This window comes from Alligator mississippiensis, chromosome 13 (genome assembly GCF_030867095.1).
Source record: "Alligator mississippiensis isolate rAllMis1 chromosome 13, rAllMis1, whole genome shotgun sequence".
Classification (NCBI taxonomy): Eukaryota; Metazoa; Chordata; order Crocodylia; family Alligatoridae; genus Alligator; species Alligator mississippiensis.
Window position 1 is genome coordinate 56670176 of NC_081836.1, and position 15170 is coordinate 56685345.

At 51.6% G+C, this 15170-nt stretch overlaps 1 protein-coding gene across 3 annotated transcripts in view; it reads left to right on the plus strand.

Moving 5' to 3' along the window:
- The window catches only part of LMF1 (lipase maturation factor 1), a 288641-nt gene extending 286247 nt beyond the window's left edge, over positions 1 to 2394 (plus strand). For all 3 annotated transcript variants that reach the window (XM_059716871.1, XM_059716873.1, XM_059716872.1), the window contains one exon: positions 453 to 2394. In XM_059716871.1, the coding sequence (XP_059572854.1) occupies positions 453 to 627 (175 nt within the window). In that variant the 3' untranslated portion in view covers positions 628 to 2394. The remainder of the gene's footprint in view (positions 1 to 452) is intronic.
- The last annotated feature ends 12776 nt before the right edge of the window (positions 2395 to 15170 follow it).

A 15170-nucleotide genomic window follows, 5' to 3' on the forward strand; every position in this document is an offset into this window, starting at 1 on the left:
AGAAACGCTCTTAGCCTCTTTAATAAGCTAGCAAGCAAAGGAGCAGTCACGTGGGGTTGGGTGGCTGGGAGTAGGACGCGTCCCCTGGGGATTGTGCACGGGACGGGGGGACCAAGGATGGGCGAAGAGGAGGGACCTGAGCTATAGCAAATAGGAAGAAAGCTGGGAGCCATGCAAGGGGGAAGAGGGAATGGGACAGTGGGTGCCCTTGAAGAAACCTCTGTATTAAACCGCGGTCCACGTGGATTGCAAATGCTAGCCAGCGCCCTTCTCCTCTGCGTCATCGCTGCTCGAGTTGGCAGCAGACGAAAGCCAGCGCTTCCCAATGCTTCCCAATGGGTCTTGAAGCAGGAGACAAGCAGCCAGGTTGCAAACACCACTGCTAAGATCGGGAAAAATGTTTTACCTTGAACTTGATTGTCACGGCGCTATGTTTTCTTTCTTCCCCAAAGGTGGGTCAGAGGCGAGCACTTCAAATACAAATTTAGCCAGCCAGGAGGCAAGCACGCCGGCGAAGGGAAGTGGTGGATTCGGAAGAGGATTGGGCCGTACTTTCCACCAGTCAATCTCCAGGGTCTGAAGAGGTTTTATGAAGATAGGAACTGGCCGTACCCAGCGCAGAATTGATGAGAGGAGAGTCATAACCACTGCTAAAGGACAAAAGCCGTTCGTTTCCATTGAGCTTGTGTTCCTCACTTCTTCCTGTATTTTTATATATCTATTTGATGGTTCCTTGCCAGGCTGTTTCTCGACTCTCATGTCCTGCCTGGCTTGGCCTCTCTTTGTCACTCTGTCCATCGTTCTTTCCATCTCTCTTCCTTCCTGTTCTGTCTTTCTGATCTCTTAGGTACGTTGCTTGCTCGAGAGGGGGCCCAAATTTTGCCAAATTCTCGGTTGCAGCAGTGAGCTGAGACAAAACCGTTGGCAGCTGGCACGTCGTGCCGTTACATTAGCTCTGAGATCTGGGTTTACTCAGATTCAGGTAGCTATAATGATAACAGGTTTAAATTTTATGAAGTGTGATCCAGGAAAAAACAAACGTGGCTCCTTTCTCACCTCCGTCTACCGTGCAAACTGTCCGGCCCCAATTCTTTTATGTTAAGTGATTTAAATCGACCTAACCGAGTTCAGACTTTATCTTCAGAGTGATATATGGTATGTTAGGAGATGCGCTGTCCTTCCAGTCTGGAGGTGGTTGGTGTTTGGTGTCCTGCAGGTGAGGTTTGCAGAGGTTTTGCTGCGTGCCGGTCTCGTTCTGAGCCCTCCGAATTCATAGTGAACGCGGCCAGCTCACCCCAACTTAATTTGGAGCGTGCTGTGGATTTGTGTTTGGCTTGGGTATCCCTTCAGGCACAGGTTAAGAAAGGTGGAAGCTTCTAAATCCAAAGGCGGCTTAAGGGTTTTCTTTCAAAAGGGGCTTGCTCGCAGCTTCCCCGCAGAGGGCTCTAGACATTTTGCAGCACTTCAAGGAGCGTGCTAATATTTCCTTCGGCGCTCCCCGTTGTTGTGCTGGGGTTGTTTTTTCTCCCCCTCTAAGCAAATGTCTAGCCCCCCGGCGAACAAGCTTATTAACCTCTGGAAGGTATTAAGCAAGCAGACTGAGAGTAACACCAAACAGACTTGCCGAGGGACTGCACCCACGCAGCAGATATCCTCCTGCATCTCTCATCTCCAGACTGTTCCCAGGCACAGATGGGTCGTCTTCTCCCTGCCATCGCAAGCACCTGCATCCTCTATTTCTTTTGCATGATCTCCTCTGTCATCAAAGCCTGTTGCTCTGTTCTTCATCTCCTAGCTGGTCTGAGCCAAGATCCTCTCTAATTCAGCCTGACGTTAGGGGCTGGAGGTATGAATCACTGGGGGAGGCTCGGTGTTATGGAGGCGGTCAGAGCGTGGGGATGTCACGGTCCCTTCTGGCTTGGAAAGCGCTGCGAAGGGCAGGTGTATTGCTCACCTTGCAATGTGACACTGGTGCATATTCTCTCTGTATAGTCTCAAGTCTCTAAAAGCAAGCCAACTTCCAGTGACTTGGCAGGGATACATGGGGGGAAAGGAGAGAACAGCCTCTCCCCACTCAGGGAACTACATGCAAAAAGGGTTGCATTGGTCCTAAGACATGCCAGCCTCTACTGCACCTCTGCCAGCCACAGGTAGCAGTCAGAGGTCAATGTTTCTACTTCTCTGCTAAGCATCGTTGCTCCGAAACACATCACGATGTCCACAGATTGCAGTAGTGAGACACCGCGCTCCTATTCAAGGCTCACCCTGGGCCGTAGCGTGGTGGAATGACTTTACGGTGGCAGGATGGTTGCTGCCAGCTGTAGTTGCATGGTGGGTATCATCCCTGTTAAGTGCTCGGACGTGGTGACATTAAACATTCACGAGTAAACTTTATCACACTGATTTCTGCTTGGTCTTTGATGGGGAGAGGCAGCCTCTGCAAGCACTTCTGTTTCCAGGTGTTGTTACACTTCATTAAGACTTCACATTAGCCCCTGCCAGGACCTACAGGCTGCTCGTGGAGGCCTGTTTTTCACCTTATTGCTTCCCTTTGAAGACCTCACATCATGGAGGCAATCCACCAGGTCATTGGCACTAAAACACCTCACCTCCTGGGTCATTTTTTCCAGCCCAGACACCAGAGATCGCCGAGGCAGGGCACCGTGGAGGTATGGGCATGCTGCCCTCGTGGCCCAGGTGCTTACCTGGGTGTGCAGCTTCAATGACAGCAGCAATCCCATCTCTTCCCACTCCTGATTTGCACCTTTTGTACACCCCACTTCCTGTCCTTACCCTAATTACTCTTGTCTATAATTAGAGCCCCGCACAGAAGAAGAGCTCAGTCCTCTGCAGACAGAGATCCCCAGACGGGCTCCGCTTCAGGAGGAGGACGTGCAATGTGGACAGCCGCGAGGTTAGATCTAGACGAGGAGGAGAGTCTCGCATGACTCGGGCTGGTCGAGGGCAGCCCTAAATATCAGTGCTGGCACGGCCAGCCCACAAAGCAATGCCCCGCTCACCACATTGCCTGGTGATTTAGCACTAGCATTTCAGCCTCTCAAAGCTGCTTTCTTCTGAATATATCTGTCCTTATGTCACCCCTCCTTGCCACCCTGTAGAAGATCTGGTCATTGGCTTCTTACTGTAGCTTTAATGACTAGGTCTAATTATGAATCTCCTCTGCTGAGAGTTGCTAATCCCCCATCACAGAGGCGTCGGGGGGTGTCTGGTTTTGTTAAGGCTCGGCGCTGTCTTCAGTCCTCTGCATTCATTTCCTGAAGCAGGAAAGGGGAAAGACTGGGGCTGGGAAACATGTGATACTACGGTGGTGAGGACTGGGAGAAGCCATAAAAGAGAGTCGATGAATCCGCATGCCTTTTCCCACGTCGTCTGTGACTCGAACCCCTCCTTCCCTCCCACCCACGCATTAAAGCCTCGTGCTAGCCAAAATCCCATTTCCATGACAACGTCATCTAGCTGGCTGGTACGGACAGACCGGAGAGGAGGGATGCAGAAAAGGGAGCAGAGCTATGAGTGGTATGAAAGTCTTTGGAAAAATGAAAGCCGGTGCTTTCAAGTTGCCGGGTGTAGCGACAAATAGCTGGTTATTTATGTTCCAGCCAGATGTGCCTTTAAAAAGCAAAAAAAAAAAAAAAGGCTGATGAAACTGGCTGTTCTCATGGCAAAGCAGCTTGGTCCGGGGAGTCATTTTGAAAGGTGCCTGGAGTTTGCCGAGAAACTTTACATAACTTGCTGCTCTTGCGGGGTCAGGTCCAGCCATCGTGGGCTCGCCGGCACGAGCAGGGCATGGGAACAAATAAAACCTTGTGTGGATCCACCTTTTTGGGGGGTACGTTGCAATATAAACCACACCCACACGCCGTGTCCTGCGACGTACAAGACGTACAAGACTTCCTGCGACGTACAAGACGGGGTCTGGGCTGGACGAGCCCCTTGTTGCAAGGGCTTCTCAGGAACGATGCTCGCGTGGGTAACTCCTAGGGATGCAGCGGCTGTTTTTCGAAGGCGGTTGGAGTCAACAAGTCTGCCGCCAGCTTCGCCGAGTTGAAACGGGTCCTGTTTTCATGTGCTCTGGCTTCTCTTTCCTGTTTGTTTAAGCTGGGAGTTTCTCACTGGTTCTCTTTGTGCGGCAGGCATATCCCCGCCGCGGAGATCTGGCACGTAGAGACGCCAGCCAGGCCTTTCCTTGGGTGCAAGCGAGCCCGGGGCTGAGTTCTCCGAAGTCCGGTGAGTTTGAGATCACTGAGCACCTGGCAGGATGGGAACCCCTCCATCTTCTGTCTGCAGCTCAACGGCAAGCCACGCATGTCCGCCAACCGCCTGGCTAGCACAGCCGTGCACGTGCCCTGCCGGCTTGGCTGAGGGCAGAGGAGGGCAAGGAGCAAACCTGGACAGATTGCAATGTCAGATTGCAAAACAGATCCCATTGCATATAAGGTGGAAGGAGCAGGTGGGTCAGAGCGCTGGAGATGCAAGAGAGCCTTCTTCACCCAGGTGGCCGGTCCAAACACAGCCCGCGCCGGCAGCGAGGGAAAGGTGTTGCTGCTGAGGTTGGTTGACCATCACCGTGTGGGTTTTATTAGACACGTGGAGTTTGCTCTACAAGCCCTGACTCCTCGTGAGCAAATAGGCTGCAACCAGCCGAGCCACAGGCAATGTCTCATCATGGGTGGCCTCGAGGAACGTGGCACGTCGACACAATGGCAGTTAAAACCCATGCTAATAGCCTACTGTGCAGTGTTATTAGGCTAATGTGCAGAAAGCATCCAAAAATTAACGGCACGCTAGTGTTACCGCACAGTAACTCTAATTCCTGCACATTTAGTTAGGGCTTTATTTAGCAAACACTAAACTACGGTGCATTAATGAACATGTAGACGTGCCCAGTGAGGCTCAGAGCTCTAGTCCAGCCTGATCTTTGCAACCCCTCTCCATGGTGGAGAGCTCCCTGTCCGTGTTCAATTATTGTTTCCTACATATACCAATTGTTCAAAGCAGGCTCTTGAATCAGGATGAGAAAATGAATAAGTCCTGCTGTGAATGTTAGATCACTTGTACTGCATGTGTGTGTACGTGAACTCACACCCACGTGCAAACACAAGAAAGCTGTTGCCCCCATGGCTGGCCTAGATCAGCCCCTGGTACTGCTGCCTCCATTGCACCCTTTTGGTACCGTGCTTTCTCTCCCCTCCGAGTCCCTCTGCAAGATGAGCCCTGCAAGGAGCAGGTTTCTAAGCAGGGGTTAATGGAAACAACCCGTAACCCTTTTAGTAAAAGGTAAAAAATGAAAAAAAACCCACACCCAAGCGCCGCATGTCGCAGACGGAAATAAGCCAGCCGTGCGTCCCCCGAGGTGGCAGCGCGCGCAGCCCCCGGAGGTGCCTGCCCTCCGGCATCCAAGGTGCCGAGGTGACAGATCGTAAATAAGGCCAGCGACAGACTTGTCTCGAAGGCCTGTTTGGCGTCACGAATGCACGGTGCCAAACCACCGCGGCGTCCGTGACCGCGCTGCCCATCCCCAGCGTTTCTCAGGCCCCTCTTCCTTTTCCTCCCCTCCCTCCCCATCAGCTGCATGCCATTTCCTGGCTGCGAAAGGCACTTCGCCTCTTCTGCAAAACCAATTATCATCTGGCGTGAGCTCGGGGGTCCTGGAGGAAGGAGTCTCGCAGCTGCGAAGTGTTGTGTTTTGTCCTGCGCTCCGCTCCCACTGGCTCGGGCCTGAAGAAATAGGGGGGGAAAGGGAGAGAGAAGCAGACAGACGAGCGCTCGAGCCACGGCAGAGTCTAGCAGGGAAGCGGAAGCGTTCCAGACAAATAGCGATCGTTCTCCAAGCAGCAATACGAGGGCTATAAAAATACCGCTCTTCCTTCCCCTTTCTCCTATAAATTCAATGGGGCCGTCTCTTCCATCCTTCCTGCTCCCCGCCTTAATTTTTTTGGAGACGATCGGAGGAAGCCATCAAGACCCTCCCACGGCCACGTGCGGAAAGGACAATTGCCACGCAGGAAGGGAAGCCGGAGGGAGAGTGGGTCCTAGGCTTGGCCCGCATGGGAGAGGAGGTGTGCGAGCGGATGGGGCCGTGGAGAGCGCAGGACCTGCGACGATGGGATCTTGAACTGGAAATGGCCTTGCAAACGGAGCATTTCCCATCACTATGCCCATTGCTTCCTGCTTTGTTCGCCGAGTTAATGTTCATTTTTCTGAACGAGCATCTCCGCTCGGGGAGCCGGTCAGGAATAGGTGTTGCACTCTGAACTCGATCTCAGTGAATTCCCCCCTTGCACACCAGCCCTTTCTCTGCATGGCGTGAAATAACCGAATGTGACGGAGAGACGTCCGTCTGAACAGCCTCCCGCGTAGAGGGAAGATGTGTAGAGAAGTGAAGGGTCTTTGGAGCAGCGGTCTCAATCCTGAATAATTGCAATCCTATTGATTGCTTCCTGCCAGCTGCTGTTTTGGATGCACCTCTGGAAGACTTTCCAGGTGTAATGACGTCTGGGGTGCGAGGTGGCTGTTTGCAGTTAGCGGCCATGCGAGGGCACTTGTCGGAGGAGAAAGGGGCTCGTCGAGTAGGTCTTGGGTTGTTCTCCCGTTCGCACCATTTATCAGCTACGCAAGGAGCAGAAAGGGCCCCGGGACAATAACGAGCCGCAGAGTCGGGCCGAATGGTTTGGAAAACATCGTCACCCAAATGCAATTTGTCCAGATGGCCAAGGGAGTGGGATTAATATGGATTAGAGCATCTGTTTAGTCTGCTTTATGCCACTCGCATGAGACAAGGCAGCAGAAGGGGCTGGTGGAGGGGTTTCATGACTGGTTCTGCCACCTGCTTTCATAGCCCTTTGCATGGTCAGGTGGGCCTAGTGATTTGGACTGCTCTTTGCAAGGTTAACCCACCCGTGAGAGAGGAGGAGCGTATGAGGAAAGGCGCATGCAAATGGAGAGTGCACGAGAGGGAGGAGAGTTGCACTGCAGTCTAATAAAGTCAAATCAAACCCGGCGATGTTAAAATGACATTAACCATCTGACTTAACTCAGAATTTCCCTGCGTCTGGGATTTTAAGGAGTCGACAGTTCTCGGCACAGAGGATGACCTCACTGCATCCATAACTCACGCCTGTCATGAGGCTACTACCGGAGGTTTCGTCGTGCAAGCTCGTCCGCAAGTGGAGGTTAGACGAGCTGTTCGACGTGAGGCCTAACCCTTCTGCTGAAGCCAGGGAGTGTTTTACAATCGAGTTCAGAACCAAAATGAAACTGTTGTGTGAACAGCCTTAAACACGAGGACCCTGCTTTGAGCCTGGGAAGCTGCGGGAATAGATCGGCTGCCAGGAAGAAAGACTCTGCTTGCATACAAGTGCCCTCCAGGTCAATGGAGCATTGCAAGAAAATGCGTGTGTAGGACATGCGTCTGATTTATCCCTGTCTTCGTAGCAGGGTGCCGGAGCCGATTTCAAACCGAGCACATGCAGGCTGCTGAAATGCAGCTGCTTCTGGGGCAAAGACCAAACAAGGCATAGCACGTTTCATGACTGCAAAGTGCTGGACCCAGAGGCTCGATAGTACCGGGGGCTTGGTTTAGCGAGAGTGCACAATACCGGTGGGATCCCGACGCCCTAGTGAAGCAGTGGTGGGACCACGTGTGAGAAAATGGAAGTGAGCAAAGAGCCAGGAACAAAGCTACTGCTCCCCACCAAGTTTTAGGAAGGCATTTTATCCCTTCATCACTAATCCTGTCTTCTGCAAGATGTTATCTTGGTTGGCTGGCGATCGTAAAAATCCTGTCTGGTGTATGGACATGTTCTACCCGAGATGAACATCTTAATTGCAGGGCTTGGAGCAATATATAGGGAGCTCCAAACTGTAAATAAAGTTTATGACTCAATTGTGCTTTCATAAATATTTGCCATATTTCTAAACCCATGTTCTTCTGCTTATTCTAGGAACAATAGAAGAACATTTTGTTCCTATTCCCATGGAAGGCGACGAGGGTGAGCGTCGAGATACTGCATGTCCCTCTCATTATCTCTCTCTCGAGTTTGGCTCGGCCACTGAGAAACTGCGTGATGGGCTGGATCCCTGAATGGGCATTCGTTGGCATAGCTGCAGCGAAGATGATACGATCAGGACCGCTCCATTTAAGATCCCAGCTCGGTTTTTATCTGATGGTCCCAAGAAGAGGAAAAGAAAAGCCAAGGTTCAAGGATAAACATGCTCTCCCCCCTGCATGGCCGGGGCTTCATTTCTCAATGTGCCGGAGAGAGAGCTGCAAAGCAATACAATCCTCCAGGTCTGTTTTCAGAAATGTAACTCCGCGTAGAGCCCCTGCCATATGCATCGGGACGGGGCGGCCCAGACTTATCTCGTTGCCAGATGCGATGGAGAATGTCCTCTTTTTCCCTGTGCAAGGCAAGCGTGGTGTGCGAGGGTCAAATCTCTATCACCAGCAGCTGCTGAGTGCCCATCGGCAGGGCATCCGGGCAGCCTCTGGGTTGCTTGTTTTTTTAGGTGGCTTTTGATCCGATTCTTTGTTTTGTAGAGCTCCGCACGGCATCCACATCCTCTTCTCTAACTCAACGGGGTTATCTCCAGCGAGGACGGGTTTTGCACCTTCCGACAGATTGCGGCACCTACGTTCACTTGAACTTTGGCTCCTATGGAGGAAGACCTGGGAATTCGTCTCCATCCATGCATCCATCTCCCCATCGCCGTTTGACCTGCGTCTAGCACCAGCCGACGCTTTCAAACCCGGCGCGTGTATTCAATCTCACCTCTTCTGCTTCTCCCTGGCTTCAAGACGGACACGTCCGGAGCGTTGCTTTTCCCCCCGGCTTTGCAGCCAGTTAAAAAATGGTCTGTTCCCCCTCGCCCCCAGCCTCACCTCGCTTTCTACCTCCCATCCTCTTTGCAGGTCTAATGCAAACAAGATGTCCCAAGGAAAGCATTCTTCAGCCCAACCCCATCTGTCTCTTTGATTGACGGTGAGACATCTAAGGAAGAGTTGCAGCAGCAGATGTGTGAGCGGGTTCTGGTTCAGCGCATGTGATGTGAGCTTTGCCTACTGGCAGAAAGACTAGATGTCCGGGGAATGTAATTCGGAGAAAAATTTCTCCGGCGATGGTGCCCCTTTGTTCTGAGTGACTGACATGTCTCACGGGCGTAGTGCTCGGAGACTTGGTCACAAGCAGCCTCTTGGGTTGGCTTTTCCCCGCTCTCCTTTTAATTAATTTCTTTTGGTTTCCAACCTCTGGGTCAGGGATAATGGAACACAGACCATCATTTACATTCCTGTTTGCTGTGCATTGGACTTGTTAAGCTGTTAGCAGGGAGGGGGGATTTTTATTTTTTTTTAAAAGGTGGAAAAAAGCATGTCTGCTTCGCTCCAGCATAGTGACTGGAAGGATCATATAGATTCAAAGGAAGCAGGGAAGGTGGGTGCAGGGAGCTAAATAAGAAATGTTTCCCTGGGACCAAATAAAATAATAAAGACACGGTCCCTTGGATGGGTTTCAGGAAGGCTGAGCTATATCGTGTTATCTGTTAACTCGAAGCTTTGCTGGGAAGAGACGGCTCTTCTCTCAGCTCGATAGCATGAGTCGACTGGTGCAGCCCCAGTGCAGGGGGACATAAATCCACTTGGAAGAAAGCTCAGTGTGAGCCACCGTCTGCCAAGTTTCTTCTTCTCCGTCACATGTTTTTGAGACTAGGAAGCGGACACCCACATAGCGCCAGGCGACGAGGATTAGAGGCCTGACATAAAATACGGCGGCGTTCAGCCGTAGGGTTTTGATCTGTCAAGGCCCCCAAAAAAAGAAGAGACAACTTTATCTTTTCTGTGTTTTCCTGGTTCATCTGGGGATCTAGTGTAGTCTGATTGAGCTTCCTCTGCCTGGAGGTTTCAAGGATCAGATGGATCTATCAACGCCCTTAGAAATTAGCAATGGGAAAGGAAGACTTGGTCGGCGGCGTTGGCAGTGCAGATCTCCACGGCGTGTCTGATTCACCGTCGTTATTAAGATCGCCGGCAGCGGTGCATCCATCCTCCCCGCACTTTTAGACAACTCAGTTGATGCTTTCAAATGGCCAAGAGGTGGTTCATTAGCCGTAGCAGTTGTGTTAAACCCTGGAGCACTTCGGCAAGAGCTGCGGTAGATTTTCCATCGCCTGGGAAATCTCCTGCTTCCTTGCCTGGGAAGTTTTAGGCAAAAATGCCAGTGTCTTTCCAAAGGGCCCATGATCACCAAGCCCCACGCTGTAGGATTGGCTGCAGGCATCACCAGGTGAGGTTAAGCAGAGCAGCCCCCCTTTCAGCCTGCAAATATGTGTGCAAAAGTGTGGCAAAGCGTGTGGGACAGGAGTGACAGCATTGGAGCTGGGCACAGAGCAGACATCTAGGACTGGGTAATGGATGCTGGCAAATTGATATAAGTTACCCCCCGCAAAAGCCAAGCGTAGCGTGCTTCTGTGCATCGCACAGGTGTGAGTTTAAATGTGGGAGACCTGGGCTTGGAGATGAAGTGTGTGTGTGTGTGTCAGGGGGGGGATTGAGAGAGGAGTTATCCCTATTCTACCTGTTGCCTCACAAGCAGCGAGACCCCGGCCAGACCGTCGGCCGCTGTCTGGTTTTGCAGCAAACGCTGGGTAAATTGTCACGCGGTGCCTGCAAATGCGTTCTGCACATGTTCCCTTTGGAAGAGCGATGCCGTCCGGGCACGCTGCATTCTTCGCTGCTGTAACCTGAGCGCGCCAGCATATTCGATACTCGCTCGGAGATGGCCTTCTGCAGAAACCCTTAAGCCCTCGTGCTTGGCAGCTCTCCGTCTGCTTCCTGCCCCGTGACTCTCCCAAGCTGCTTGTGGCTGGGATGCGTCGGCTCGGTGGTGGTTTGTGACGCCGGACGGCATCCCTGTCAACCTGGGATCCTGCGTGAAGGCCTTAAGGAGGGTCGTGGCAGGTGACGGGAATACCCAGGGCGTAGTTCCCATGCTAGGTTGTTCTGTCTGGATCCCCGCTGTCTTCGCAGGCAGTGAGGATTGCTTCGTATAGGAAGATGAAATCCTTGAGGGCTGTGGAAGGAAGACGGATCGCATAGCACATGATGCTGATGGTTGACCTCCTCCTCGAGAGCCTCCAGCCCAAGTCCCTGCTGCCTCCAGGGTTTGCAATACATCTTGACCCATCCTGCAGCTACAGGGGGAAGGATGGAGCTAGAGGAAGCATTTCCTGATGGACACTTCCCCTCGACAGTGTGTGGGCAGTCTAGTTTTCCTCTGATAAGTGTGCCTCCCATGCTGCACGTGCACCCCTCTGCTCCCGCGGGCATCTTAAACCAAGCTCTTACTCTTGCAAATTAAGAGGAGACTTTCCTTTGGATGGGGGGTGGCTTATTCCAGGACAACCAGGAGCAAAGGGAGGGTTTTTTGCATCTTTCTTTGGAACAGCTAAGTTGACCAGAATCAGACACCGTGCACGAGAGAAGAGGGACCTCCTCCGCCAGCTCCAGGATGTCCTCATGCTTTTCTGGTGGACCATTGCCAAGCAAGGCATCCCTCTCAACCTGGGATCATGCGTGAAGGCCTTAAGGAGGCTCATGGCAGGGTTGGGAATACCCAAGGCATAGTTCCCATGCTGGAGAGGATGTTTTCCAACACATATGTTCCACAATAGCCGCGGTCACCTGCGGTCCATAGCCTGCCTCTCCATCCATCCATGCCGGATGGCCACGTGATGGCATCATGAATGCCTATGGAGAGGGGTTGTGCCATGAATTTGACCCTCGGTGCCCATCAACTGGTAGCCAAAGTGCCTGTTCAAGTGAGATCACGGTGTGTTAAAGCACAATTCCCGTAGGAAACGCAGCGAGCTTCGTATTGATGGTGTCTCACGTTATCTCAGGCCACGCTCGTGTCAGGGCTTGCAAGCTAAGATGGGATGGGAGGCCGTTTGCCAAGCCAAAGTGCTGCTGGTGTGACTTGATGCAGTAGCTGGTATTTTCCACCCCACCTTCCCCTGGGTTAAACCAGCTCCCTAGGGGATGAATAATACCCCATCCCTGCTAGACTTGCTCAGAAAAGAGGTCAGGCCCCTGGCACGTTTTGAAGTTGCTCAGGTGCTTTTCTAGGGCCAGAGGTGTGAATTGTGCGCTGCCTGCCTGCCTCGCGTCCTGCTTGCATCCTGGCTAACATCACGTTTTAACCCGGGACAGAGGCAGTCATCATTGTTTCCTGTTTGTGCAGCGCTGGAGCAGGGCTGCCTGGTCGTGTGTCTCCGGCCTCAGTTTCCCCATCTCAGCTCCCGGGAGAATGCATGTAGGCTCACGTGGATTTAAGGTCTGGTTTCTTTACCTCCACTCAAATGCATTTCCTTCCTCCAAACAAAGTAGCCCCTTCCCAAATCGAGATCGTGCAACACAGTCTAGCCTGTTTTAGCCATCACGGGAGCACCTGTTTCCTCCAGGTATCTCCCATCAGGCCTCCTACCTGGGCCCTTCCCATCTCCAGTGGCTTTTTCTTACAGAAAGCATCCTCTCGGGGTTGTCGTCATGATGTTTGGGCGCATCCTCACTGCCGCTCGAGTAGGGGGCATCTCAACCCATCCTGCCGCTGCAGGGGGAAGGATGGAGCTAGAGAAAGTAGGGTACAGGGGCATAGCTTTATGCCTTAAAATAATCTGACTCTTATAAGCTCCCAGGACCCTGGTTTTAATTGCTGATTGAACTTTCTAGCTGTTATAATATAGTAGGCTTATGCCAGGGATGGAGTCAACTTCCCAATCATCCTCCCCAGAACGTCCCCCTGCCTTTACAGACTCTTCTTCATATCCCTTTTCTCCTCCGCACCATTGCGCGGTGTTGCTGTGTGCTGATGCATAGCAGCCATCTCCCCCTCCGGAGGTGGCTGCGTTCCCCATGGCACGGGGTGCGGATTCTGCGCGCGAGCCTTCGGGATGGGAATCGCTCTATAAACGCCCGGCGATGTTGTTGCCGTTGCTGCGAAAGCCAGCTCGATTACAGCTGGATTTCAGCTCACCGGCAGCACGGAGGAGAAAGCAAACTTCTTCTGCATTTGTGTCATTGATGCTCTGAGCAAGCTGGCATGAGCCTTATCCATGTCAACCCGAACACGTGGGCGTGTGAGGCTGGATTATGCCAGCGATGCTAAATTCTTAAATTGCAGTGTTACCGCGCCCGACATGTAACTTCTTGCCTCGAACCTTATTTAAGTATCAGGGCTGTCGAGTTTTTCTACATCCTCTACCTGTCTTCCAAGAGTGCTGGCCTCTTGGGGCAAGGTAATGTGGGCTGTAAGTGAAGATGCAATGCCTTTACCACCCCCTAGAAATGTCAGACTCCGTGAGGAAGTCTTTAACCAGTGGCATTGTATTTTAACATGTTTCCAAACAGAGGAGAGGGCACCTCGTAAGCTAGTTTTCAATCTCATCAGCGTAACAGGTTTATATGCCATGTCGATGATTTGAGCTAGAGTTGAATCAATAGGGCCTCCCTTTCCCTATTAAGGCACTTCCCAAATCTTATGGCAGGAGTATGTCAGACCTCATTGCTGTTTTAAGACGGGGTCATAGCACTGAGCACTCCTGACCAGCAACAGACAGGAAATCATCTTTCTTAGTGATACATCATTGGGCGCATCTACACGTTCATTATTGCACTTTAGGTAATGCACGTTAAATCTAGTACTGCCATTGTGAGGTACTAGAAAAATGCACATTAGCCTATTTTAATGAGCATTAGCTAAAGACCACGGGGTTTTTTTGTGATGCTTTAATGCGCATTAGAATAGGCTAATGCGCATTAAAGCGCACCTGTAGACACGCCCAATGAAAAGGAGTCTGAGAACACAGGGCCAAATGTTTGTTAGGCGCTACGGACAAAAGATAGTGTTCGTGGTAATAGCAAAAAGCTGCTCCAACGACTATCGTTTCCTCTTTGGATCAGCTACAATGTGCCCAGAGTTGCTTTAAAATAATTTTGCTCCATTGTGCACGTTTCAGGTAAAAATTATCCCTATTCGCATTGCTTCTCCGCTGTAATCTGCTTTGAAGCTGGCGTTGCTTTGATACAGCTGAAAGGAAAAGGGCTTTTTCCTTCCCAGCGGATTAAGTTTGTCTAAGCAATTCAGTGTGAACTGTTGGGCATGAGGCAGAAACCTGTAGGCTAAATTACCCAGCTGCTATAAGTTTTGGCCAGTGTGGGATGAATTTCAGGATAGTATATTAGCTTTCGTTTAATCTGATTATTCTGAGCCGAGGTTCCCGGAGGTCTGCAGGTTAATGTCAGTCAAAGCAGGCTTTCAGAGTTTCCATTTCCACTCCGCTTTTCCCACAAAGACTATTCTTTTTCATTACAGAGTGGATTTTATTTTTTTAATGGAAAAATGAACCTCTCCCTCCAGAGGACACTGCTTTATCCTGCTCTCCTTTGCTGTGTCCAGCCCATGCCCAGTCTAAGGGCGCAGCGAAGCTCAGGCCACAGCCAGCGTTCGCTAAACTTGGGATTGGCAGTGGGGTCCTACCTCCCCCCCACACCATTAGCTTCATCCTACAGGCTTTTGCGTCTGACAAAAAGGGTGTGGGGAATATACAGGACTAAAAATATAGGTGCCAGGTTTCTTTTCCATTAGCGGTGCTTTTTGACTCCCTTGCAATTCTTGAATCCTTCTGCCAGAGGCGACACGCTCAAGCTGTCTTGAACCTCTGGACTTTCTCAGCACAAAACTCTTGGTGAATAATGCAGAGCTTATTGGCCTCGAAAGCATATTGCTGGGGAGCTTATTTTCCCCATCGCATTGACTCTCCAGCTTGTTTCTACCTTCTGCTCTTTCCCTCGCTCGAGCGATCCTGTGTACGATGCTCTTCCTTACTGCGGGAAGAGTCTTCACATACCCCAGCGGCTGCGAATCCAGCGAGAGGGCAATTCTAATGGGATGGTCTTCTCCTAAAAACTTTTTCTCTGATGCTTTAAAGATGGTTTCCTGGACATTTCATAGACATTTGAGCCCCTGAAGCTCCCAGAATGGCACCTGCAGCCCAATGGAGCGGTCTTTGCACGCCCCATCTCCCCCGGAGCAGCGGTGGCCGCAGCGGGGACGAAGCCGTGGCAGAAGACTGCCCGGTTCTGCAATTTTCCCTTC